The 26,876-nt window shown below is 44.9% G+C and overlaps 1 protein-coding gene across 2 annotated transcripts in view; it reads left to right on the forward strand.

Annotated features, from left to right (window-relative positions):
• prox1a (prospero homeobox 1a) overlaps positions 1–26,876 on the forward strand; it is a 70,143-nt gene that overhangs the window by 36,950 nt on the left and 6,317 nt on the right. For both annotated transcript variants that reach the window (XM_045723715.1, XM_045723716.1), the window contains exon 6: positions 2,318–2,512. In XM_045723715.1, coding sequence (XP_045579671.1) covers positions 2,318–2,512 — 195 coding nt within the window. The remainder of the gene's footprint in view (positions 1–2,317; positions 2,513–26,876) is intronic.

Raw genomic sequence — 26,876 nt, forward strand, 5'->3', positions numbered from 1 at the left:
GCCATTCCAAGACATTTAAATGTTTCCCCTTTAAACCACTCGAGTGTTGCTTTAGCAGTATGCTTAGGGTCATTGTCCTGCTGGAAGGTGAACCTCCGTCCCAGTTTCAAATCTCTGGAAGACTGAAACAGGTTTCCTTCAAGAATTTCCCTGTATTTAGCGCCATCCATCATTCATTCAATTCTGACCAGTTTCCCAGTCCCTACCGATGAAAAACATCCCCATAGCATGATGCTGCCACCACCATGCTTCACTGTGGGGATGGTTTTCTCGGGGTGATGAGAGTTGTTGGGTTTGTGCCAGACATAGCGTCTTCATTGATGGCCAAAAAGCTCAGTTTTAGTCTCATCTGACCATAGTACCTTCTTCCATATGTTTGGGGAGTCTTCCACAAGCCCTTTGACAAACACCAAACGAGTTTGCTTATTTCTGTAACTATGTAGCCAGTACAGTCTCCATGTGTAGTTGTGGGTTTATCTTTCTGTAACTATGTAGCCAGTACAGTCTCCATGTGTAGTTGTGGTTTTATCTTTCTGTAACTATGTAGCCAGTACAGTCTCCATGTGTAGTTGTGGGTTTATCATTTTGTAACTATGTAGCCAGTACAGTCTCCATGTGAAGTTGTGGGTTTATCATTCTGTAACTATGTAGCCAGTACAGTCTCCATGTGTAGTTGTGGGTTTATCATTCTGTAACTATGTAGCCAGTACAGTCTCCATGTGTAGTTGTTGGTTTATCTTTCTGTAACTATGTAGCCAGTACAGTCTCCATGTGTAGTTGTGGGTTTATCTTTCTGTAACTATGTAGCCAGTACAGTCTCCATGTGTAGTTGTGGGTTTATCTTTCTGTAACTATGTAGCCAGTACAGTCTCCATGTGTAGTTGTGGGTTTATCATTCTGTAACTATGTAGCCAGTACAGTCTCCATGTGTAGTTGTGGGTTTATCTTTCTGTAACTATGTAGCCAGTACAGTCTCCATGTGTAGTTGTGGGTTTATCTTTCTGTAACTATGTAGCCAGTACAGTCTCCATGTGTAGTTGTGGGTTTATCTTTCTGTAACTATGTAGCCAGTACAGTCTCCATGTGTAGTTGTGGGTTTATCTTTCTGTAACTATGTAGCCAGTACAGTCTCCATGTGTAGTTGTGTGTTTATCATTCTGTAACTATGTAGCCAGTACAGTCTCCATGTGTAGTTGTGGGTTTATCTTTCTGTAACTATGTAGCCAGTACAGTCTCCATGTGTAGTTGTGGGTTTATCATTCTGTAACTATGTAGCCAGTACAGTCTCCATGTGTAGTTGTGGGTTTATCATTCTGTAACTATGTAGCCAGTACAGTCTCCATGTGTAGTTGTGGGTTTATCATTCTGTAACTATGTAGCCAGTACAGTCTCCATGAGTAGTTGTGGGTTTATCATTCTGTAACTATGTAGCCAGTACAGTCTCCATGTGTAGTTGTGGGTTTATCATTCTGTAACTATGTAGCCAGTACAGTCTCCATGTGTAGTTGTGGGTTTATCATTCTGTAACTATGTAGCCAGTACAGTCTCCATGTGTAGTTGTTGGTTTATCATTCTGTAACTATGTAGCCAGTACAGTCTCCATGTGTAGTTGTGGGTTTATCATTCTGTAACTATGTAGCCAGTACAGTCTCCATGTGTAGTTGTGGGTTTATCTTTCTGTAACTATGTAGCCAGTACAGTCTCCATGTGTAGTTGTGGGCTTATCATTCTGTAACTATGTAGCCAGTACAGTCTCCATGTGTAGTTGTGGGTTTATCATTCTGTAACTATGTAGCCAGTACAGTCTCCATGTGTAGTTGTGTGTTTATCATTCTGTAACTATGTAGCCAGTACAGTCTCCATGTGTAGTTGTGGGTTTATCATTCTGTAACTATGTAGCCAGTACAGTCTCCATGTGTAGTTGTGGGTTTATCATTCTGTAACTATGTAGCCAGTACAGTCTCCATGTGTAGTTGTGGGTTTATCATTCTGTAACTATGTAGCCAGTACAGTCTCCATGTGTAGTTGTGGGTTTATCATTCTGTAACTATGTAGCCAGTACAGTCTCCATGTGTAGTTGTATTATCTTTTCCAACTGTCCTGTTATCTGAATTGAATGTATATTCTAGAATGCCCTTCTTACCAATCAGAAATTATTATTCTCTCTCTCTCTCTTTCTGTCTCTCTCCCTCTCTGTCTTTCTCTCTCTCTCTGTCTCCCTCTCTCTCCCCCTCTCTTTCCCTCACTTTCTCTCTCTCTCTGTCTCTCTGTCTCCCTCTCTCTCCCCCTCTCTTTCCCTCTCTTTTTCTCTCTCCAGTTTAACCGGTGCATCACGTCTCAGCTCATCAAGTGGTTCAGTAACTTCAGAGAGTTCTATTACATCCAGATGGAGAAGTTTGCCCGGCAGGCCATCAACGAGGGAGTGACCACCAACGAGGACCTGTCTGTGGGCAGGGAGTCTGAGCTCTACCGAGCCCTTAACATGCACTACAACAAGGCCAACGACTTCGAGGTATGACTGCTGTATGGTTGAGGTATGGCTGCTGTATGGTTGAGGTATGACTGCTGTATGGTTGAGGTATGACTGCTGTATGGTTGAGGTATGACTGCTGTACGGTTGAGGTATGACTGCTGTACGGTTGAGGTATGACTGCTGTATGGTTGAGGTATGACTGCTGTATGGTTGAGGTATGACTGCTGTATGGTTGAGGTATGACTGCTGTATGGTTGAGGTATGACTGCTGTATGGTTGAGGTATGACTGCTGTATGGTTGAGGTATGACTGCTGTATGGTTGAGGGGTGGTTGGTGGTGGGGGGGTAATGAGGTGAAGGAGGACGATGCTTGGTGCCTGGGTGTCCTCGTCAAAGCAATATCCTGCATTCACATTTGGATCTCTCCTTCCTTCCTCTATCTCTCTCTCTCTCTCTCTCTCTCTCTCTCTCTCTCTCTCTCTCTCTCTCTCTCTCTCTCTCTCTCTCTCTCTCTCTCTCTCTCTCCTATTTCTGACTCTCTCTCTCTCTGTCTCTCTCTCTCTTTTTCTCTCTCTCTCCTATTTCTGACTCTCTCTCTCTCTCTCTCTCTCTCTCTCTCTCTCTCTCTCCTATTTCTGACTCTCTCTAGGACCCTAGGCTATTAAACACAGTCACATCCGCATCATTTCTCTGTCCTCCCTTCATCTCTGTCCTCTCTTCATCTCTCTGTCCTCCCTTCATCTCTCTGTCCTCTATTCATCTCTCTGTCCTCTTCATCTCTCTGTCCTCCCTTCATCTCTGTCCTCTCTTCATCTCTCTGTCCTCCCTTCATCTCTCTGTCCTCTCTTCATCTCTCTGTCCTCTCTTCATTTCTCTGTCATCTCTTCATCTCTCTGTCCTCTCTTCATTTCTCTGTCCTCTCTTCATCTCTCTGTCCTCTCTTCATTTCTCTGTACTCTCTTCATCTCTCTGTCCTCTCTTCATTTCTCTGTACTCTCTTCATCTCTCTGTCCTCTCTTAATTTCTCTGTCCTCTCTTCATCTCTCTGTCCTCTCTTCATTTCTCTGTCCTCTCTTCATCTCTCTGTCCTCTCTTCATCTCTCTGTCCTCTTCATTTCTCTGTCCTCTCTTCATCTCTCTGTCCTCTTCATCTCTCTGTCCTCTTCATCTCTCTGTCCTCTCTTCATCTCTCTGTCCTCTTCATCTCTGTCCTCTTCATCTCTCTGTCCTCTCTTCATCTCTCTGTCCTCTCTTCATCTCTCTGTCCTCTCTTCATCTCTCTGTCCTCTCTTCATCTCTCTGTCCTCTCTTCATCTCTCTGTCCTCTCTTCATTTCTCTGTCCTCTCTTCATCTCTCTGTCCTCTCTTCATCTCTCTGTCCTCTCTTCATCTCTCTGTCCTCTTCATCTCTCTGTCCTCTTCATCTCTCTGTCCTCTCTTCATCTCTCTGTCCTCTCTTCATTTCTCTGTCCTCTCTTCATCTCTCTGTCCTCTCTTCATTTCTCTGTCCTCTCTTCATCTCTCTGTCCTCTCTTCATCTCTCTGTCCTCTCTTCATCTCTCTGTCCTCTTCATCTCTCTGTCCTCTTCATCTCTCTGTCCTCTCTTCATCTCTCTGTCCTCTCTTCATCTCTCTGTCCTCTCTTCATCTCTCTGTCCTCTCTTCATCTCTCTGTCCTCTCTTCACTTCTCTGTCCTCCCTTCATCTCTCTGTCCTCTCTTCATCTCTCTGTCCTCTCTTCATCTCTCTGTCCTCTCTTCATCTCTCTGTCCTCCCTCATTCTTCTGCTGTTAAACTCAGACCCATGAAACTGGAACCAGAGCCTATTCAGCATGTGTCCCCCCCCCCACACACACACACACACACACACACACACACACACACACACACACACACACACACACACACACACACACACACACACACACACACACACACACACACACACACACACACATCCATTCTCTTCCTTTTGCCAAATTTAGCATCATCAAAGTTCCACCTTGGACTGTCCCCCACCTCACCCCCTCTCCCTCCTTCCTCCCGTCTCCTCCCTCTGTCCCAATGGCTCTCCTTCTTTTCATGATTATCTACTCTGTCAATGTTCACCCGTTCTCCTCTCCACCACCCGTTCACCTCTCCTCCACCCGTTCACCTCTCCACCACCCGTTCACCTCTCCTCCACCCGTTCTCCTCTCCTCCACCCGTTCACCTCTCCTCCGCCCGTTCACCTCTCCTCCACCTGTTCACCTCTCCTCCACCCGTTCTCCTCTCCTCCACCCGTTCACCTCTCCTCCACCCGTTCGTCTCCTCTCCTCCACCCATTCACCTCTCCTCCACCCGTTCGTCTCCTCTCCTCCACCCGTTCCTCTCCTCTACCCGTTCCTCTCTTCTCCTCCACCCGTTCCTCTCTTATGCTCTCCTCCACCCGTTCCTCTCCTCTCCTCCACCCGTTCCTCTCCTCCACCCGTTCCTCTCCTCTACCCATTCCTCTCTTCTCCTCCACCCGTTCCTCTCTTATGCTCTCCTCCACCTGTTCCTCTCCTCTCCTCCACCCGTAACTTTCCTCTCCTCTACCCGTTCCTCTCCTCTCCTCCACCCGTTCCTCTCCTCCACCTGTTCCTCTCCTCCACCCGTTCCTCTCCTCCACCCGTTCCTCTCCTCCACCCGTTCCTCTCCTCTCCTCCACCCGTTCTTCTCCTCTCCTCCACCCGTTCCTCTCTTCTCCTCTCCTCCACCCGTTCCTCTCCTCTCCTCCACCCGTTCTTCTCCTCTCCTCCACCCGTTCCTCTCTTCTCCTCTCCTCCACCCGTTCCTCTCCTCTCCTCCGCTCCACCCATAGAGAATGCTTTGTTGTCGTTGGTCTTTTCCTTCTGTACCTTTCCCTTTCTCATTCACTCTTCACGTTACAAACTTTTTAATGACATAATTGTGGCATTCAGTGCGTGTGTGTGTGTGTGTGTGTGTGTGTGTGTGTGTGTGTGTGTGTGTGTGTGTGTGTGTGTGTGTGTGTGTGTGTGTGTGTGTGTGTGTGTGTGTGTGTGTGTGTGTGTGTGTGTGTGAGACAGTGCTATAGCTGGCAGTGAGACAAGCAGCGATAATTAAAGGGACTTCATTAATTACCTTCTCACTGCTCTTTCTCTTAGCCTCCTCTTTTAGGTTGTTGAACCTCTCCCCCCTATCCCCCCCCCCTTTCTTTACCTTTCTTCCATCTCTCTCCTTGCCTTCCTCTTTCTCTTCCTCCCAAATATGAATCTCTTTGTTCCCTAATTGCTGGCATATCCACTCAGAAAATACAGGAATAGAAATGGAGAGAGAGAGAGACAGAGACAGAGACAGAGACAGAGAGAAATGTGTGTGATAGATCTGTCATTCTCATTGAAAACCAGTCTAAGAAGAGGTAGTTCTGTTCTATGTGTGATCTTTCTATGCTTCCCGTTAATTAAGTTTAATTTGCGCGTCTTTTACTTTAGATTTTGTACACCTGCTTCAAACAGCTGAAAATATTTCTGCTTTATGGAAAATATATTACACAGCATTTTATTGTTTTATGGTACAATGTTTTTCTGCACTATACTTGTTTGTTTAGTCACATAAACTGAAATTTGAGCGAACGATTCTAATTTTAGCCAACAGGAAATGGAGGAGCGATTATTTTTTTTGTATTTTTTGTTGTTGCGTTGTGCTAATTCATTACTGCTGCAGTGCTGTTTGTAGTGGGTATTTCAGAACAAAACGCTATGAGTTGGCCTACTGTATGTTATCTGGCTATGAGCCATGCTATAGGCCGTAGGGGGTGTGTATATGAAGTGGGTATTTTTCATGCGTAAAAGGGATCATTTGAAACAAGTACTATTATGCTAGAATTAGATTTATTTGGCAACTTTAGTTGTGAATGACACAAACCTTGTGAAAAACATACACTACATGAGCAAAAGTATGTGGACACCTGCTCGTTGAACAGCTCATTTATATGGAGTTGGTTTCGCCCTTTGCTGCTATAACAGCCTCCAGTCTTCTGGGAAGGCTTTCCACTAGATGATGGAACATTGCTGCGGGACTTGCTTCCATTCAGCCACAAGAGCATTAGTGAGGTCAGGTACTGATGTTGGGTGATTAGGCCTGGATCACAGTCGGCGTTTCAATTCATCCCAAAGGTGTTCGATGGGGTTAAGGTCAGGGCTCTGTGCAGACCAGTCAAGTTCTTCCACACCGATCTCGACAAACCATTTCTGTATGGACCTCGCTTTGCGCACGGGGGCATTTTCATGCTGAAACAGGAAAGGGCCTTCCCCAAACTGTTGCCACAAAGTTGGAAGCACAGAATCGTCCAGAATGTTATTGTATGCTGTAGCATTAAGATTTTCCCTTCACTGGAACTAAGAGGCCTAGCCCGAACCATAATGCCTCCTCCACCAAACTTTACAGTTGGCACTATGCATTCGGGCAGGTAGCGTTCTCCTGGCATCCTCCAAAACCAGATTTGTCTCTCGGACTGACAGTTGGTGAAGCGTGATTCATCACTCCAGAGAACGCATTTCCACTGCTCCAGAGTCCAATGGCGGTGAGCTTTACACCACTCCAGCCGATGCTTGGCATTGCGCATGGGGATCTTAAGGCTTTTGTGCGGCTGCTCGGCCATGGAAATCCATTTCATGAAGCTCCCGATGAACAGTTATTGTGCTGATGTTGCTTCCAGAGGTAGTTTGGAACTCGGTAGTGAGTGTTGCAAGCGAGAACAGACAGTTTTTCACGCTACAATCTTCAGCACTCTGCGGTCCCGTTCTGTGAGCTTGTGTGGGCTACCACTTCGCGGCTGAGCTGTTGTTGATCCTAGACGTTTCCACTTCACAATAACAGCACTTACAGTTGACTGGGGCAGCACTAGCAGGGCAGAAATATGACGGACTGACTTGTAGGAAAGGTGGCATCCTATGACGATGCCACATTGAAAGTCACTGAGCTCTTCAGTAAGGCCATTTTTCTGCCAATGTTTGTCTATGGAGATTGCATGGCTGTGTGACACCTGTCAGGAATGGGTTTGGCTGAAATAGTTGAATCCACTAATTGGAAGGGGTGTCTACACACTTTTGTATATACTGTATATATGGGCTGCAAGGTGCAACTATAGTCTATTGACTATTTGAAAAATCGCTAAACGGTTTGCTCTCTGTTCCTTGCCTCAGGCTGCACACGCTGTTCTCTCATCAAGTGATCATATTCTCACCCATCAGACTATTCTCAATTTAATCTTGTCTTTACTAATATGTCAAATTAGTTTTCAATTTAGAATGGCCCATTATGAAATGGGCAGGAACAGGAACAGGAACAGGGGGAAAAGACTACTCATCCGAATGCACTGGAATAGCGAATGGAGGCCGCTTTCCTGCTTGTTCGGTTTGTTTTTCAATCATGCCAGATAGGCTGCTCCGGTTGTTTCACCCCGCCCATCAACCACTGACGATCCAATGAGGAGCATGCAGCGTCTCGCCGTGCAACAGGTGATTATCCACCTAAACTCTGTATGCCGTGGTCTCTCCAACTCTGTTCCTACAGCTACCCAGTACTCTGTATGGGCTCTCCTACCCTGTTCCTGCATCTACCCAGTACTCTGTATGCCGTGGTCTCTCCAACTCTGTTCCTACAGCTACCCAGTACTCTGTATGGTCTCTCCTACCCTGTTCCTGCATCTACCCAGTACTCTGTATGCCGTGGGCTCTCCTACCCTGTTCCTGCAGCTACCCAGTACTCTGTATGCCACGGGCTCTCCAACCCTGTTCCTGCAGCTACCCAGTACTCTGTATGCCGTGGTCTCTCCAACTCTGTTCCTGCAGCTACCTAGTACTCTGTATGGGCCCTTCTACCCTGTTCCTGTAGCTACCCAGTACTCTGTATGCCATGGACTCTCCAGCCCTGTTCCTGCAGCTACCCAGTACTCTGTATGCCGTGGGCTCTCCTACCCTGTTCCTGCATCTACCCAGTACTCTGTATGCCGTGGGCTCTCCTACCCTGTTCCTGCAGCTACCCAGTACTCTGTATGCCACGGGCTCTCCAACCCTGTTCCTGCAGCTACCCAGTACTCTGTATGCCATGGACTCTCCAGCCCTGTTCCTGCAGCTACCCAGTACTCTGTATGCCGTGGTCTCTCCAACTCTGTTCCTACAGCTACCCAGTACTCTGTATGCCATGGGCTCCTCAACCCTGTTCCTGCAGCTACCCAGTACTCTGTATGCCATGGGCTCCATACCCTGTTCCTGCAGCTACCCAGTACTCTGTATGCCACGGGCCCTTCTACCCTGTTCCTTCATCTACCCAGTACTCTGTATGGGCTCTCCTACCCTGTTCCTGCAGCTACCCAGTACTCTGTATGCTGTGGGCTCTCCTACCCTGTTCCTGCATCTACCCAGTACTCTGTATGCCATGGCCCTCCTACCCTGTTCCTGCAGCTACCCAGTACTCTGTATGGGCTCTCCTACCCTGTTCCTGCATCTACCCAGTACTCTGTATGCCGTGGGCTCTCCTACCCTGTTCCTGCAGCTACCCAGTACTCTGTATGCCATGGGCTCTTCTACCCTGTTCCTGCAGCTACCCAGTACTCTGTATGCCATGGGCCCTCCTATCCTGTTCCTGCAGCTACCCAGTACTCTGTATGGGCTCTCCTACCCTGTTCCTGCAGCTACCCAGTACTCTGTATGCCGTGGGCTCTTCACCCTGTTCCTGCATCTACCCAGTACTCTGTATGGGCTCTCCTACCCTGTTCCTGCATCTACCCAGTACTCTGTATGCCGTGGGCTCTCCAACCCTGTTCCTGCAGCTACCCAGTACTCTGTATGCCACGGGCTCTTCTACCCTGTTCCTGCATCTACCCAGTACTCTGTATGCCGTGGGTTCTTCTACCCTGTTCCTGCAGCTACCCAGTGCACTGTATGCCACGGGCTCTCCAACCCTGTTCCTGCAGCTTCCCAGTACTCTGTATGCCGTGGTCTCTCCAACTCTGTTCCTGCAGCTACCCAGTACTCTGTATGCCATAGGCTCTCCAACTCTGTTCCTGTAGCTGCCCAGTGCTTAATTTGTGAAACTAAGTTGTAATCTGTTCGGGAACATCAATAGTAACATGTTTTCATAACGAAACGTATTTAATTCAACTGTTGACAGCGCCTCTCTCTGCGTGCTGGAGAAATGACTGAAGGAGAGAGAAGAAGGTAGAAACGCTCGGTGGTGAAATATTCAGTAGTTAAAGGTAATGTTTCAGCCTATTATTTATGAGATATTCAGTAGTTAAAGGTAATGTTTCAGCCTATTATTTATGAGATATTCAGTAGTTAAAGGTAATGTTTCAGCCTATTATTTATGATATATTCAGTAGTTAAAGGTAATGTGTCAGCCTATTATTTATGAGATATTCAGTAGTTAAAGGTAATGTTTCAGCCTATTATTTATGATATATTCAGTAGTTAAAGGTAATGTTTCAGCCTATTATTTATGAGATATTCAGTAGTTAAAGGTAATGTGTCAGCCTATTATTTATGAGATATTCAGTAGTTAAAGGTAATGTTTCAGCCTATTATTTATGAGATATTTAGTAGTTAAAGGTAATGTGTCAGCCTATTATTTATGAGATATTTAGTAGTTAAAGGTAATGTGTCAGCCTATTATTTATGAGATATTCAGTAGTTAAAGGTAATGTGTCAGCCTATTATTTATGACAATTTCTTTTTTAAATCACTATTTCTGGGCTATTCAAAATCAAATAAAAATTCACAATAGTTGTAGGGTAAGTCTGCATCAGCAGCATCACCTAGGCCTGTACGTTCTCTCCAATGTTTGAGACATAGCACGAGGTAACCAGTCCACCCAATATGCATAATAATCCAGTATTACCTCAAAGGAGATCACTAGAATATGTTTAATTTTGGAGTAAAGGCTAGACCAATTATCAACCAAAGAGTTCTTAAATCAGTTTTCTTTTAATGTTTTTTCCTGCAGTGAAGTAGTATGCAGTTGGCTATGTGTTTTATATTGGCACAATCATTATTTTATTAATCAGGGTTTAATTCGGGATTGGTCTAATGTATAGGCCTATGCATAAACTCTGAATTTAGATAGGGAGTGTTTTGAATTGATCAATTGACCTGACAAAGCACTGTCCATTTCGTTGTGTTTGGCTTTGAAACCACGTCCACAAAGACCTTCCACTCAATTTCAACCTGTTGTTGAACTCAAAAAACACGGGAAGTAGTTTGGGGTGGGTGGGCTGCCAATGGGGGGATGCAGAAATGGTTTTGCCCACATAGAAGACGTCTATATCGGACTAGTAAAGGCCCAGTGCAGCACTTTTGTGAAAAAGTTCAAGCTAATTGTATTTGAGTGTTTACCAGCATTTGTAATTTGAGTCTGATAATTATCTGTACAAAACAGTTAATCTGATAATACTTGTGGAATATAAAAATACTTGTTTGATATACACTACCGGTCAAAAGTTTGGACACAACTACTCATTCAAGGGTTTTTCATTATTTTTACTATCCTCTACATTGTAGAATAATAGTGAAGACATCAAAACTATGAAATAACACATGGAATCATGTAGTAACCAAAAAAGTGTTAAACAAATCAAAATATATTTTATATTTGAGATTCTTCAAAGTAACCACCCTTTGCCTTGATGACAGCTTTGCACACTCTTGGCATTCTCTCAACCAGCTTCACGAGGTAGTCACCTGGAATGCAATTTCCAGTTTCTTGAAAACTTATTTCTATGTGAAAACTGAAATGGTCTATTCATTCCTTTTCAATTTTTTGCTCTTATCCAGAGCAACTTACAGTAGAGAGTGCACACATGTTCATACCCCCCCCCCCCCCCGTGGGAATTCAAACCCACAACCTTAGCATTGCAAGCACCATGCTCTACCAACTCAGCCACATCATGTCATCACAAACCACTTGGTGTCTCAATGTTCTCAATTACTGTATTGTGTGTTGTTTTATCGTCATGGTGAGGGAAAGTCTACAGGTACAAACCTGACCAGCCTATGTACAATACAGTAATGTACATTTACATTAAGTGGTTTGTAAGGATGGTATTTTTTATTTTGATTTATTTCACCTTTATTTAACCAGGTAGGCTAGTTGAGAACAAGTTCTCATTTACAACTGCGACCAGGCCAAGATAAAACAAAGCAGTGCAACACAAACAACAACACATGGAATAAACAATCGTACAGTCAATAACACAATAGAAAAATCTGTATACAGTGTGTGCAAATGAAGTAAGGAGGTAAGGCAATAAATAGGCCATAGTGGCTGGAGTGATAGATGTGCAGATGAGGATGTGCAAGTAGAAATACTGGTGTGAAAAAGAGCAGAAAAACAAAAACAAATATGGGGATGAGGTAGGTAGTTGGTTGGATGGGCTATTTACAGATGGGCTGTGTACAGCTGCAGCGATCTGTAAGCTGCTGTGACAGCTAAAGCTTACAGTTAGTCTAACCAGACACCTAGGTATTTGTAGTTGTCCACATATTCTAAGTCAGAGCCGTCCAGAGTAGTGATGCTGGACGTGCAGGCAGGTGCGGGCAGCAATCGGTTGAAGAGTTTAGTTTTACCTGCATTTAAGAGTAGTTGGAGGCCACGGAAGGAGTGTTGTATGGCGTTGAAGCTCGTTTGGAGGATTGTTAGCACAGTGTCTACAGTGTCCATGGTAAATTAATACTGCAGAAAAAGTCATTGTTTTCCATGTTATTTGATCAAGAAAAATGTTTAATTTGATGTGGATGTTTTGTGTCTTTGCCCATAACTTTGCAGGTTTTGATGTAAATGTTTGAGGACAGGGTTGTGATCTTTATGGATTCCATTAGAATGACATGACATCACAGAGAAAGAGACAGAGACAACGACTCTCAATTCCAACTGTTGAAACCTGCAAGATTCTGTTCTTACAACAACCTTCTTTGTCAAAGCAGCGATGCTGAAAAAAAAAAAAATCCCTCGCTGCAAGCGTCTGTATCGGTCTGGAAATACTAGTAAAGGCCCGTGCACTACTTTTGTGAAAACATCTTTAAAAATATATATATAATAATAATTTCAATATTTCAAAAAAATATATTATTATTCTGATTGTTCAGAGGTGCTGCAGCACCCTCAGCAGCTCTACTTCCTGTTTAAACTTCTTTCTTCAAATTGATCAATCACAGTGAAGTGAGTTTTTAAAGATGTTGTTTTGATGATTTTCGTTTGCATTTGCAATTGATGTCAGAGTGGTTAGAGGGACAATAGAGCCCTGAGTAGCAGACCATTAGCGACCTGATAGTCAATAACTAGTTGGATACTACCAACACATGTGCCAGAGTGCATAAGAGGAGATTACGGTGGAATTTTACTGCGGTCAGGACTCATGACTGCCGGTGTGGCGGCAGCCCTATTTTAGGCTTCTTCTATAGTGTATGGAGAGAGGAAACAGTGCAGACACAGTGATCTCAGACATCTGATTGGCCAGCGATAGGTCTATAGGTGCACTTGATTTGCTCTCCTTCAGACCAATGAAATGGTTCAAAATGGGAAACACTTTTCCAACAGCGTGAAAAAAAAAAAAAAATGGGAACGCAATACTTTTTTTTTTTTACAGAAATGTTTGGCGATCGACTAGAAATGTCTTGGAGATTGACCAGTTGGAAGAATAGACGTTCTTTCAAAGTTGGCAGACACACACACCACACACACCACACACCACACACACACACACACACACACACACACACACACACACACACACACACACACACACACACACACACACACACACACACACACACACACACACACACAGGAAGTGTTGGGCTCTGCTTAATGTCTGATGGAGTGTGTCACACGTTCTGGAGGAAAAGCTTCTGCATGTACTCTATCAGCTAGCAAGAGGCACTTAAGGTTCATGGGTGGCACACACACACACACACACACACACACACACAGAGAGAGGGGTTGTGGGGCTTGGCCTAGGGGGTATGGAGAGGGATGACATTTCTGGGAGCTTAAAGAGGAGGGTCTCATCTTTCCTTTAGTCTACAATTCAAAAGAGCGCACACACACACACACACCACACACACACACACACACCACACACGCACACGTACACACACAAACACACACGCGCACACACACGCACAAACGCAAACACACAAACACACACACACCTCGAGGCTACGGAAGGTTCACACACTCATGTTTCAGGACTATCACGTTTCAGGACTCATGTTTCAGGACTATCATGTTTCAGGACTATCATGTTTCAGGACTATCACGTTTCAGGACTATCACGTTTCAGGACTATCACATTTCAGGACTATCATGTTACAGGACTATCATGTTTCAGGACTATCATGTTTCAGGACTATCACGTTTCAGGACTCATGTTTCAGGACTATCATGTTTCAGGACTATCATGTTTTAGGACTATCACGTTTCAGGACTATCATGTTTTAGGACTATCATGTTTCAGGACTATCATGTTTCAGGACTATCATGTTTCAGGACTATCATGTTTCCTATGTGATTAGTTCCCACCCTGTTAGAGAAAACTCTCCATATTTCTCTTCTCTAACTCTTTACCTTCTCTCTTTTTTACTGATGAAAAGACCTATCACTGTTTCCTCTGCGATGGAGGGGCTTGTGTGTGTGTGTGTGTGTGCGTGCGTGCGTGTGTGTGCTTGTATGTACGTGTGTGTTTTAAAGTGTTCTAGGTGTGTGTGAGTGTCTGTGATCAATATCTCTGTAGCCCAGAGAACAATCAATTAAAACACACATGTAGTGTCTACTTGAACACTGGGGAGCTCTCTCTTTTTATGTATTTCTCTCCCTCTTTCACCCCCTCTCTCTCTCTCTCCTTCCCTGCTACCGCCCCCCCTCTCTTTCACCCCCTCTACTCTCTCTCTCTCTCTCTCTCTCTCTCTCCTTCCCTCCTACCATCCCCCCTCTCTTTCACCCCCCTCTACTCTCTCTCTCTCTCCTTCCCTCCTACTGCCCCCCCTCTCTTTCACCCCCTCTACTCTCTCTCTCTCTCTCTCTCTCTCTCTCTCTCTCTCTCTCTCTCCTTCCCTCCTACCATCCCCCTCTCTTTCACCCCCTCTCCTCTCTCTCTCTCTCTCTCTCGCTCCTTCCCTCCTACCATCCCCCCTCTCTTTCACCCCCCTCTACTCTCTCTCTCTCTCTCTCTCTCCTTCCCTCCTACCACCCCCCCCTCTCTTTCACCCCCTCTACTCTCTCTCTCTCTCTCTCTCTCTCTCTCCTTCCCTCCTACCATCCCCCCTCTCTTTCACCCCCTCTCCTCTCTCTCTCTCTCTCTCGCTCCTTCCCTCCTACCATCCCCCCTCTCTTTCACCCCCCCTCTCCTCTCTCTCTCTCTTTCTCTCTCCCTCCTTCCATCCCCCTTCTCTTTCAACCCCTCTACTCTCTCATTTCAATTCAAGGGGCTTTATTGGCATGGGAAACAAATGTTTACATTGCCAAAGCAAATTAAATACATAATAAACAAAAGTGAAATAAACAATCAGAAATGAATAGTAAACAATTACACTCACAAAAGTTCCAAAAGAATAAAGACATTTCAAATGTCATATTATGTCCTTATACAGTGTTGTAATGATGGGCAAATAGTTAAAATACAAAAGGGAAAATCTCTCTCTCTCTCTCTCTCTCTCTCTCTCTCTCTCTCTCTCTCTCTCTCTCTCTCTCTCTCTCTCTCTCTCTCTCTCTCTCTCTCTCTCTCTCTCTCTCTCTCTCTCTCTCTGTTTTTTATTTCTCCTAACCCTTTTCTATTTTATTTCCTTCTAACTCCTTTTCTCTCTCTTGCTTTTAATTTATTTCTCTAATCTCTCTCTCTCTCTTTTTTTTTTTTTTTTTTCTCTCTCTCGCTCTCTCTCTCCTTCATCTCTCCCTCCTAACCCCCCCTCTCTTCTCTATCTCCTTCATCTCTCCCTTCTAACCTCCCCTCTCTTCTCTCTCTTGCTCTCTTTCTCTCTCTCAAACTCTTATTCATCTCTCCCTCGTACCTCCCCCTCTCTTTCACACCCTCTCCTCTCTCTCTCTCTCTCTCTTTCTCTCTCTCTCTCTCTCTCTCTCTTTCTTTCTCAATTCAATTTAAATGTTCTCTCTCCTTCATCTCCCTCTTTCTTTCTCTCCCTCTCCTCCCTCTCTCTTTGTGTATCTGGTTGTAACCTACCACAAAGCTCTGGGTAATGAATCACTCTTCTGAGTTATGTTTAAAGACTACACACTCTCCACTTCTATCCTCCCTTTCTCCTCTCCACTTCTGTCCTGGAGCAAGTTATCAGTGGGTCTGACAACAGTGATTATGTTAACTTATGGAGCAAGTTATCAGTGGGTCTGACAACAGTGATAATGTTAACTTATGGAGCAAGTTATCAGTGGGTCTGACAACAGTGACAATGTAAACTTATGGAGTAAGTTACCAGTGGGTCTGACAACAGTGATAATGTTAACTTATGGAGCAAGTTATCAGTGGGTCTGACAACAGTGACAATGTTAACTTATGGAGCAAGTTATCAGTGGGTCTGACAAGAGTGACAATGTTAACTTATGGAGCAAGTTATCAGTGGGTCTGACAACAGTGACAATGTTAACTTATGGAGCAAGTTATCAGTGGGTCTGACAACAGTGATAATGTTAACTTACGGAGCAAGTTATCAGTGGGTCTGACAACAGTGACAATGTTAACTTATGGAGCAAGATATCAGTGGGTCTGACAACAGTTATGTTAACTTATGGAGCAAGTTATCAGTGGGTCTGACAACAGTGACAATGTTAACTTATGGAGCAAGTTTTCAGTGGGTCTGACAACAGTGATAATGTTAACTTACGGAGCAAGTTATCAGTGGGTCTGACAACAGTGACAATGTTAACTTATGGAGCAAGATATCAGTGGGTCTGACAACAGTTATGTTAACTTATGGAGCAAGTTATCAGTGGGTCTGACAACAGTGACAATGTTAACTTATGGAGCAAGTTATCAGTGGGTCTGACAACAGTGATAATGTTAACTTATGGAGCAAGTTATCAGTGGGTCTGACAACAGTGACAAAGTTAACTTATGGAGCAAGTTATCAGTGGGTCTGACAACAGTGACAATGTTAACTTATGGAGCAAGATATCAGTGGGTCTGACAACAGTTATTATGTTAACTTATGGAGCAAGTCATCAGTGGGTCTGACAACAGTGACAATGTTAGCTTATGGAGCAAGTTATCAGTGGGTCTGACAACAGTGATTATGTTAACTTATGGAGCAAGTTATCAGTGGGTCTGACAACAGTGATTTTGTTAACTTATGGAGCAAGTTATCAGTGGGTCTGACAACAGTGATTATGTTAACTTATGGAGCAAGTTATCAGTGGGTCTGACAACAGTGATAATGTTAACTTATGGAGCAAGTTATCAGTGGGTCTGACAACAGTGATAATGTTAACTTATGGAGCAAGTTATCAGTGGGTCTGACAACAGTGACAATGTTAACTTATGGAGCAAGTTATCAGTGGGTCTGACAACAGTGATAATGTTAACTTATGGAGCAAGTTATCAGTGGGTCTGACAACAGTGATAATGTTAACTTATGGAGCAAGTTATCAGTGGGTCTGACAACAGTGACAATGTTAACTTATGGAGCAAGATATCAGTGGGTCTGACAACAGTTATTATGTTAACTTATGGAGCAAGTTATCAGTGGGTCTGACAACAGTGATTATGTTAACTTATGGAGCAAGTTATCAGTGGGTCTGACAACAGTGATAATGTTAACTTATGGAGCAAGTTATCAGTGGGTCTGACAACAGTGACAATGTTAACTTATGGAGCAAGTTATCAGTGGGTCTGACAACAGTGAAAATGTTAACTTATGGAGCAAGATATCAGTGGGTCTGACAACAGTTATTATGTTAACTTATGGAGCAAGTTATCAGTGGGTCTGACAACAGTGACAATGTTAACTTATGGAGCAAGTTATCAGTGGGTCTGACAACAGTGATTATGTTAACTTATGGAGCAAGTTATCAGTGGGTCTGACAACAGTGATAATGTTAACTTATGGAGCAAGTTATCAGTGGGTCTGACAACAGTGATTTTGTTAACTTATGGAGCAAGTTATCAGTGGGTCTGACAACAGTGATTTTGTTAACTTATGGAGCAAGTTATCAGTGGGTCTGACAACAGTGATTATGTTAACTTATGGAGCAAGTTATCAGTGGGTCTGACAACAGTGATAATGTTAACTTTTGGAGCAAGTTATCAGTGGGTCTGACAACAGTGACAATGTTAACTTATGGAGCAAGTTATCAGTGGGTCTGACAACAGTGATAATGTTAACTTATGGAGCAAGTTATCAGTGGGTCTGACAACAGTGATAATGTTAACTTATGGAGCAAGTTATCAGTGGGTCTGACAACAGTGACAATGTTAACTTATGGAGCAAGTTATCAGTGGGTCTGACAGATAGCTATAATTACACTCAGCTGGGAGGGCAGGTGTCTTTGTCTCTAAGACAGAGGGTAAACGGCATTGAGATTGGCAGCAGTGCATGTGTGTGTGTGTGTGTGTGTGTGTGTGTGTGTGTGTGTGTGTGTGTGTGTGTGTGTGTGTGTGTGTGTGTGTGTGTGTGTGTGTGTGTGTGGTGTCTATCTGTGTGTTAGTGTGTTAGTGTGTGTGTGTGTGTGTGTGTGTGTGTGTGTGTGTGTGTGTGTGTGTGTGTGTGTGTGTGTGTGTGTGTGTGTGTCTTTAGAGAGAGTGTGTGTGTGTTTGTGTGTGTGAGTGCATTCAAGCATTCTCGAGGATAAGATGAAGGCAATGTCTTTGTTACTGAGACTGATTGGAGTCACGCGGGCTGTGTGTGTGTGTGTGTGTGTGTGTGTGTGTGTGTGTGTGTGTGTGTGTGTGTGTGTGTGTGTGTGTGTGTGTGTGTGTGTGTGTGTGTGTGTGTGTGCTGAGACAATAGCCAGGGTCATCTGACCGTGAGGCAGCCCCTCATATCACATGACGGTCTGAAGGACATGTCTTTGTTACTGAGACTCTGCCTATTGTCAGAGACAGCTGTTCTGCACACACACACACACACACACACACACACACACACACACACACACACACACACACACACACACACACACACACACACACACACTCACACACACACACACCTTAGGAGCCAATGAGATCACTGGACACTGGGTACCAGAGGGGTTGCCCAAAGGAAGTCTGATTTGAGGAAGAAAGAATGATGTGTGTGTGTCCGCTGGTTGGGGGTCATTCAGTCATTCACTTGAGTACACAGAGAAAGAGAGAGAGAGAGAGAGAGAGAGAGAGAGAGAGAGAAGAGAGAGAGAGAGAGAGAGAAGAGAGAGAGAGAAGAGAGAGAGAGAGAGAAAAATAGAGAGAGGAGAGAGAGAGAGAAGAGAGAGAGAGAGAGAAGAGAGAGAGAAGAGAGAGAGGGGAGAGAGAGAGAAAAGAGAGAGAAGAGAGAGGGAGAGAGAGAGAGAGAGAGAAGAGAGAGAAGAGAGAGAGAGAAGAGAGAGGGAGAGAGAGAGAAGAGAGAGAAGAGAGAGGGAGAGAGAGAGAGAGAGAGAGAGAGAGAGAGAGAGAGAGAGAGAGAGAGAGAGAGAGAGAGAGAGAGAGAGAGAGAGAGAGAGAAGAGAGAGAGAGAAGAGAGAGAGAGAAGAGAGAGAGAGAAAAATAGAGAGAGGAGAGAGAGAGAGAGAGAGAGAGAGGCCTCATGAGGCATCGAAGCCTGAGTAATATTAAGAAATGCTATAGATGGAAGGAATGTAATGTGGAAACCTACCAAAAAACAATTAGGCAACAACAAATTCTATCCCTTTTAGACAACTTCCTGGACAAAATGTTCCATTGTAATAGTGAAGGTGTAAACTTGGCAGTAGAAAATCTCAACAGTATATTTGACCTTCTCAGCTTCCCTATCAAACAGAAAACCGAAGAAAATGAACAACAATGACAAATGTTTTGATGAAGAATGCAAAAACCTAAGAAAGACATTGAGAAACCTATCCAACCAAAAACATAGAGACCCAGAAAACTTGAGTCTACGCCTTCACAATGGTGAATCACTAAAACAATTCAGAAATACACTACGGAAAAAGAAGGAACAGCACGTCAGAAATCAGCTCAATGTAAATGAAGAATCCATAGACACGAACCACTTCTGGGGAAATTGGAAAACACTAAACAAACAACAACATGAAGAGTTATCTATCCAAAATGGAGATGTGTGGATAAACCACTTCTCCAATCTTTTTGGCTCTATAACAAAGAACAAACAGCAAAAACATATAACATGATCAAATACAAATCTTAGAATCAACTATTAAAGACTACCAGAACCCACTGGATTCTCCAATTACATTGAATGAACTACAGGACAAAATAAAAACCATCCAACCCAAAAAGGCCTGTGGGTTGATGGTATCCTCAATGAAATGATCAAATATACAGACCACAAATTCCAACTGGCTATACTAATAATATTTAACATCCTTAGCTCTGGCGTCTTCCACAATATTTGGAACCATGGACTGATCACCCCAATCTACAAAAGTGGAGACAAATTTGACCCCAATAACTACTGTGAGATATGCATCAACAACAACCTTGGGAAAATCCTCTGCATTATCATTAACAGCAGACTCATACATTTCCTCAGTGAAAACAATGTACTGAGCAAATGTCAAATTGGCTTTTTATCAAATTACCGTACAACAGACCATGTATTCACCCAGCACACCCTAATTGACAAACAAACAAACCAAAACAAAGGCAAACACTTCTCATGCTTTGTTGATTTCAAAAAAGCCTTCGACTCAATTTGGCATGAGGGTCTGCTATACAAATTGATGGAAAGTGGTGTTGGGGGAAAAACATATGACATTATAAAATCCATGTACACAAACAACAAGTGTGGGGTTAAAATAGGCAAAAAAACACACACATTTCTTCCCCCAGGGCCGGGGGGTGAGACAGGGATGCAGCTTAAGCCACACCCTTTTCAACATATATATCAATGAACTGGTGAGGGCACTAGAACAGTCTGCAGCACCCGGCCTCGCCCTACTAGAATCTGAAGTCAAATGTCTACTGTTTGCTGATGATCTGGTGCTTCTGTCACCAATCAAGGAGGGCCTACAACAGCACCTAGACCTTCTGAACAGATTCTGATTAGGATCTGGTTAAAAATACTTGAATCAGTTATAGAACCCAATGCCCTTTATGGTTGTGAGGTCTGGGGTCATCTCACCAACCAAGATTTCACAAAAATGGGACAAACACCAAATTGAGACTCTGCATGCAGAATTCTGCAAAAATATCCTCCGTGTACAATGTAAAACACCAAATAATGCACGCAGAGCAGAATTAGGCCGATACCCGCTAATTATCAAAATCCAGATAAAGATCCATTAAATTCTACAACCACCTAAAAGGAAGCAATTCCCAAACCTTCCATAGCAAAGCAATCACCTACAGAGAGATGAACCTAGAGAAGAGTCCCCGAAGCAAGCTGGTCCTGGGGCTCTGTTCACAAACAGACCCCACAGAGCCCCAGGAAAACAACACAATTAGATCCAACCAAATCATGAGAAAACAAAAAGATCATTACTTGACACATTGGAAAGAATTAACAACAAAAACAGAACAAACTAGAATGCTATTTGGCCTAAACAGAGAGTACAAAGTGGCAGAATACCTGACCACTGTGACTGATCCAACCTTAAGGAAAGCTTTGACTATGTACAGACTCAGTGAGCATAGCCTTGCTATTGAGAAAGGCAGACATGGCTCTCAAGAGAAGACAGGCCATGTGCACACTGCCCACAAAATGAGGTGGAAACTGAGCTGCACTTCCTAACCTCCTGCCAAATGTATGACCATATTAGAGACACATATTTCCCTCAGATTACACAGATCCACAAAGAATTTGAAAACAAACCCGATTTTGATAAATTCCCATATCTACTGGGTGAAATACCACAGTGTGCCATCAAAGCAACAAGATTTATGACCTGTTGTCACAAGAAAAGGGCAACCAGTGAAGAACAAACACCACTGTAAATACAACCAATATATATGTTTATTTATTTTCCCTTTTGTACTTCAACCCTTTGCACATTGTTACAACACTGTATATATACATAATATGACATTTCAAATGTCTTTATTCTTTTGGAACTTCTGTGAGTGTAATGTTTACTGTTCATTCATATTGTTTATTTCACTTTTGTATATTATTACTTCACTTGCTTTGGCAATGTTAACATATGTTTCCCATGTCAATATAGCCCCTTGAATTGATTTGAATTGAATTGAATTGAATTGAATTGAGAGAGAGAGAGAGAGAGAGAGAGAGAGAGAGAGCGAGATAAAGAGAGAGAGAGATAGAGAGAGAGATAAAGAGAGAGAGAGATAAAGAGAGAGAAATAAAGAAAGAGAGAGAGGTGTAGAGAGGAGAGAGAGAGACTGAAAGAGAGAGAGGTGTAGAGAGGAGAGAGAGGTGTAGAGAGTGACTGAAAGAGAGAGAGGAAGAGATGAGAGATAGAGGAGAGAGAGATGGAGAGAGGGAGGAGAGATAGAGGTATAGAGTGGAACGAGAGAGAAAGAAAGGAAGAAAGAAAGAAAGAAAGAAAGAAAGAAAGAAAGAAAGAAAGAAAGAAAGAAAGAAAGAAAGAAGAGACTTACACTAGTTTCTGCTCCTTCCTCATGATAAAGTTGTGAGAACTGTAGTGACGTCATCATAATGATGTGTACCTCCAGGAACAGCCACTTCTCCTCTCTCTGTTAATCATTCCCCACGTGTGTGTGTGTCTGCTTAATCATTCCCCCAAGGGATGTTTATGCATTGGTTTGTTCAGGACTAGAGGAAAATCTTAATGGCTCTGAGGAGGAATGTCTCTCATGACTCCCCCCGCCACTTCAAGTGTGACACACAGGCTGTTGAGCGGCAACTTCTTGTGTTCGGTGGTCATTTGTGTTAAAGGGTTACGGTACAGAGTCAATGTGGAAGCTATATACAGGGGGTACCGGTACAGAGTCAATGTGGAGACTATATACAGGGGGTACTGGTACAGAGTCAATGTGGAGGCTATATACAGGGGGTACTGGTACAGAGTCAATGTGGAGGCTATATACAGGGGGTACCGGTACAGAGTCAATGTGGAGGCTATATACAGGGGGTACCGGTACAGAGTCAATGTGGAGGCTATATACAGGGGGTACCGGTACAGAGTCAATGTGGAGGCTATATACAGGGGGTACTGGTACAGAGTCAATGTGGAGGCTATATACAGGGGGTACCGGTACAGAGTCAATGTGGAGGCTATATACAGGGTGTTACGGTACAGAGTCAATGTGGAAGCTATATACAGGGGGTACCGATACAGAGTCAATGTGGAGACTATATACAGGGGATACCGGTACAGAGTCAGTGTGGAGGATATATACAGGGGGTATCGGTACAGAGTCAATGTGGAGGCTATATACAGGGGGTACCGATACAGAGTCAATGTGGAGACTATATACAGGGGGTACCGGTACAGAGTCAATGTGGAGACTATATACAGGGGGTACCGGTACAGAGTTAGTGTGGAGGCTATATACAGGGGGTACCGGTACAGAGTCAATGTGGAGGCTATATACAGGGGGGTACCGGTACAGAGTCAATGTGGAGGCTATATACAGGGGGTACCGGCACAGAGTCAATGTGGAGGCTATACACAGGGGGTACCGGTACACAGTCAATGTGGAGGCTATATACAGGGGGTACCGGCACAGAGTCAATGTGGAGGCTATATACAGGGGGTACCGGTACAGAGTCAATGTGGAGGCTATATACAGGGGGTACCGGTACAGAGTCAATGTGGAGGCTATATACAGGGGGTACCGGTACAGAGTCAATGTGGAGGCTATATACAGGGTTGTACCGGCACAGAGTCAATGTGGAGGCTATATACAGGGGGTACCGGTACAGAGTCAATGTGGAGGCTATATACAGGGGGTACCGATACAGAGTCAATGTGGAGACTATATAAAGGGGGTACCGGTACAGAGTCATTGTGGATGATATATCTAGGGGGTATCGGTACATTTTCAATGTGGAGGCTATATACAGTGGGTACCGATACAGAGTCAATGTGGAGACTATATACAGGGGTACCGGTACAGAGTCAATGTGGAGACTATATACAGGGGGTACCGGTACAGAGTCAGTGTGGAGGCTATATACAGGGGGTACCGGTACAGAGTCAATGTGGAGGCTATATACTGGGGGGTACCGGTACAGAGTCAATGTGGAGGCTATATACAGGGGGTACCGGCACAGAGTCAATGTGGAGGCTATACACAGGGGGGTACCGGTACACAGTCAATGTGGAGGCTATATACAGGGGGTACCGGCACAGAGTCAATGTGTAGGCTATATACAGGGGGTACCGGTACAGAGTCAATGTGGAGGCTATATACAGGGGGTACCGGTACAGAGTCAATGTGGAGGCTATATACAGGGGGTACCGGTACAGAGTCAATGTGGAGGCTATATACAGGGGGTACCGGCACCGAGTCAATGTGGAGGCTATATACAGGGGGGTACCGGTACAGAGTCAATGTGGAGGCTATATACAGGGGGGTACCGGCACAGAGTCAATGTGGAGGCTATATACAGGGGGTACCGGCACAGAGTCAATGTGGAGGCTATATACAGGGGGTACCGGTACAGAGTCAATGTGGAGACTATATACAGGGGATACCGGTACAGAGTCAGTGTGGAGGATATATACAGGGGGTATCGGTACAGAGTCAATGTGGAGGCTATATACAGGGGGTACCGGTACAGAGTCAATGTGGAGGCTATATACAGGGGGTACCGGTACAGAGTCAATGTGGAGGCTATATACAGGGGGTACCGGTACAGAGTTAGTGTGGAGGCTATATACAGGGGGTACCGGTACAGAGTCAATGTGGAGGCTATATACAGGGGGGTACCGGTACAGAGTCAATGTGGAGGCTATATACAGGGGGTACCGGCACAGAGTCAATGTGGAGGCTATACACAGGGGGTACCGGTACACAGTCAATGTGGAGGCTATATACAGGGGGTACCGGCACAGAGTCAATGTGGAGGCTATATACAGGGGGTACCGGTACAGAGTCAATGTGGAGGCTATATACAGGGGGTACCGGTACAGAGTCAATGTGGAGGCTATATACAGGGGGTACCGGTACAGAGTCAATGTGGAGGCTATATACAGGGTTGTACCGGCACAGAGTCAATGTGGAGGCTATATACAGGGGGGTACCGGTACAGAGTCAATGTGGAGGCTATATACAGGGGGTACCGATACAGAGTCAATGTGGAGACTATATAAAGGGGGTACCGGTACAGAGTCATTGTGGATGATATATCTAGGGGGTATCGGTACATTTTCAATGTGGAGGCTATATACAGTGGGTACCGATACAGAGTCAATGTGGAGACTATATACAGGGGTACCGGTACAGAGTCAATGTGGAGACTATATACAGGGGGTACCGGTACAGAGTCAGTGTGGAGGCTATATACAGGGGGTACCGGTACAGAGTCAATGTGGAGGCTATATACTGGGGGTACCGGTACAGAGTCAATGTGGAGGCTATATACAGGGGGTACCGGCACAGAGTCAATGTGGAGGCTATACACAGGGGGGTACCGGTACACAGTCAATGTGGAGGCTATATACAGGGGGGTACCGGCACAGAGTCAATGTGTAGGCTATATACAGGGGGTACCGGTACAGAGTCAATGTGGAGGCTATATACAGGGGGTACCGGTACAGAGTCAATGTGGAGGCTATATACAGGGGGTACCGGTACAGAGTCAATGTGGAGGCTATATACAGGGGGTACCGGCACCGAGTCAATGTGGAGGCTATATACAGGGGGTACCGGTACAGAGTCAATGTGGAGGCTATATACAGGGGGTACCGGCACAGAGTCAATGTGGAGGCTATATACAGGGGGTACCGGCACAGAGTCAATGTGGAGGCTATATACAGGGGGTACCGGTACAGAGTCAATGTGGAGGCTATATACAGGGGGTACCGGTACAGAGTCAATGTGGAGGCTATATACAGGGGGTGCACGGTACAGAGTCAATGTGGAGGCTATATACAGGGTTGTACCGGCACAGAGTCAATGTGGAGGCTATATACAGGGGGGTACCGGTACAGAGTCAATGTGGAGGCTATATACAGGGGGTACCGATACAGAGTCAATGTGGAGACTATATAAAGGGGGTACCGGTACAGAGTCATTGTGGATGATATATCTAGGGGGTATCGGTACATTTTCAATGTGGAGGCTATATACAGTGGGTACCGATACAGAGTCAATGTGGAGACTATATACAGGGGTACCGGTACAGAGTCAATGTGGAGACTATATACAGGGGGTACCGGTACAGAGTCAATGTGGAGGCTATATACTGGGGGGTACCGGTACAGAGTCAATGTGGAGGCTATATACAGGGGGTACCGGCACAGAGTCAATGTGGAGGCTATACACAGGGGGTACCGGTACACAGTCAATGTGGAGGCTATATACAGGGGGTACCGGCACAGAGTCAATGTGTAGGCTATATACAGGGGGTACCGGTACAGAGTCAATGTGGAGGCTATATACAGGGGGTACCGGTACAGAGTCAATGTGGAGGCTATATACAGGGGGTACCGGTACAGAGTCAATGTGGAGGCTATATACAGGGGGTACCGGCACCGAGTCAATGTGGAGGCTATATACAGGGGGTACCGGTACAGAGTCAATGTGGAGGCTATATACAGGGGGTACCGGTACAGAGTCAATGTGGAGGCTGTATACAGGGGGTACCGGTACAGAGTCAATGTGGAGGCTATATACAGGGGTACCGGCATAGAGTCAATGTGGAGGCTATATACAGGGGGTACCGGTACAGAGTCAATGTGGAGGCTATATACAGGGGGTACCGGTACAGAGTCAATGTGGAGGCTATATACAGGGGGTACCGGCACAGAGTCAATGTGGAGGCTATATATAGGGGGTACCGGCACAGAGTCAATGTGGAGGCTATATACAGGGGGGTACCGGTACAGAGTCAATGTGGAGGCTATATACAGGGGGTACCGGCACAGAGTCAATGTGGAGGCTATATACAGGGGGTACCGGTACAGAGTCAATGTGGAGGCTATATACAGGGGGTACCGGCACAGAGTCAATGTGGAGGCTATATACAGGGGGTACCAGCACAGAGTCAATGTGGAGGCTATATACAGGGGGGTACCGGTACAGAGTCAATGTGGAGGCTATATACAGGGGGTACCGGTACAGAGTCAATGTGGA

This window comes from Salmo salar, chromosome ssa09, assembly GCF_905237065.1.
Source record: "Salmo salar chromosome ssa09, Ssal_v3.1, whole genome shotgun sequence".
Taxonomy (NCBI): Eukaryota; Metazoa; Chordata; class Actinopteri; order Salmoniformes; family Salmonidae; genus Salmo; species Salmo salar.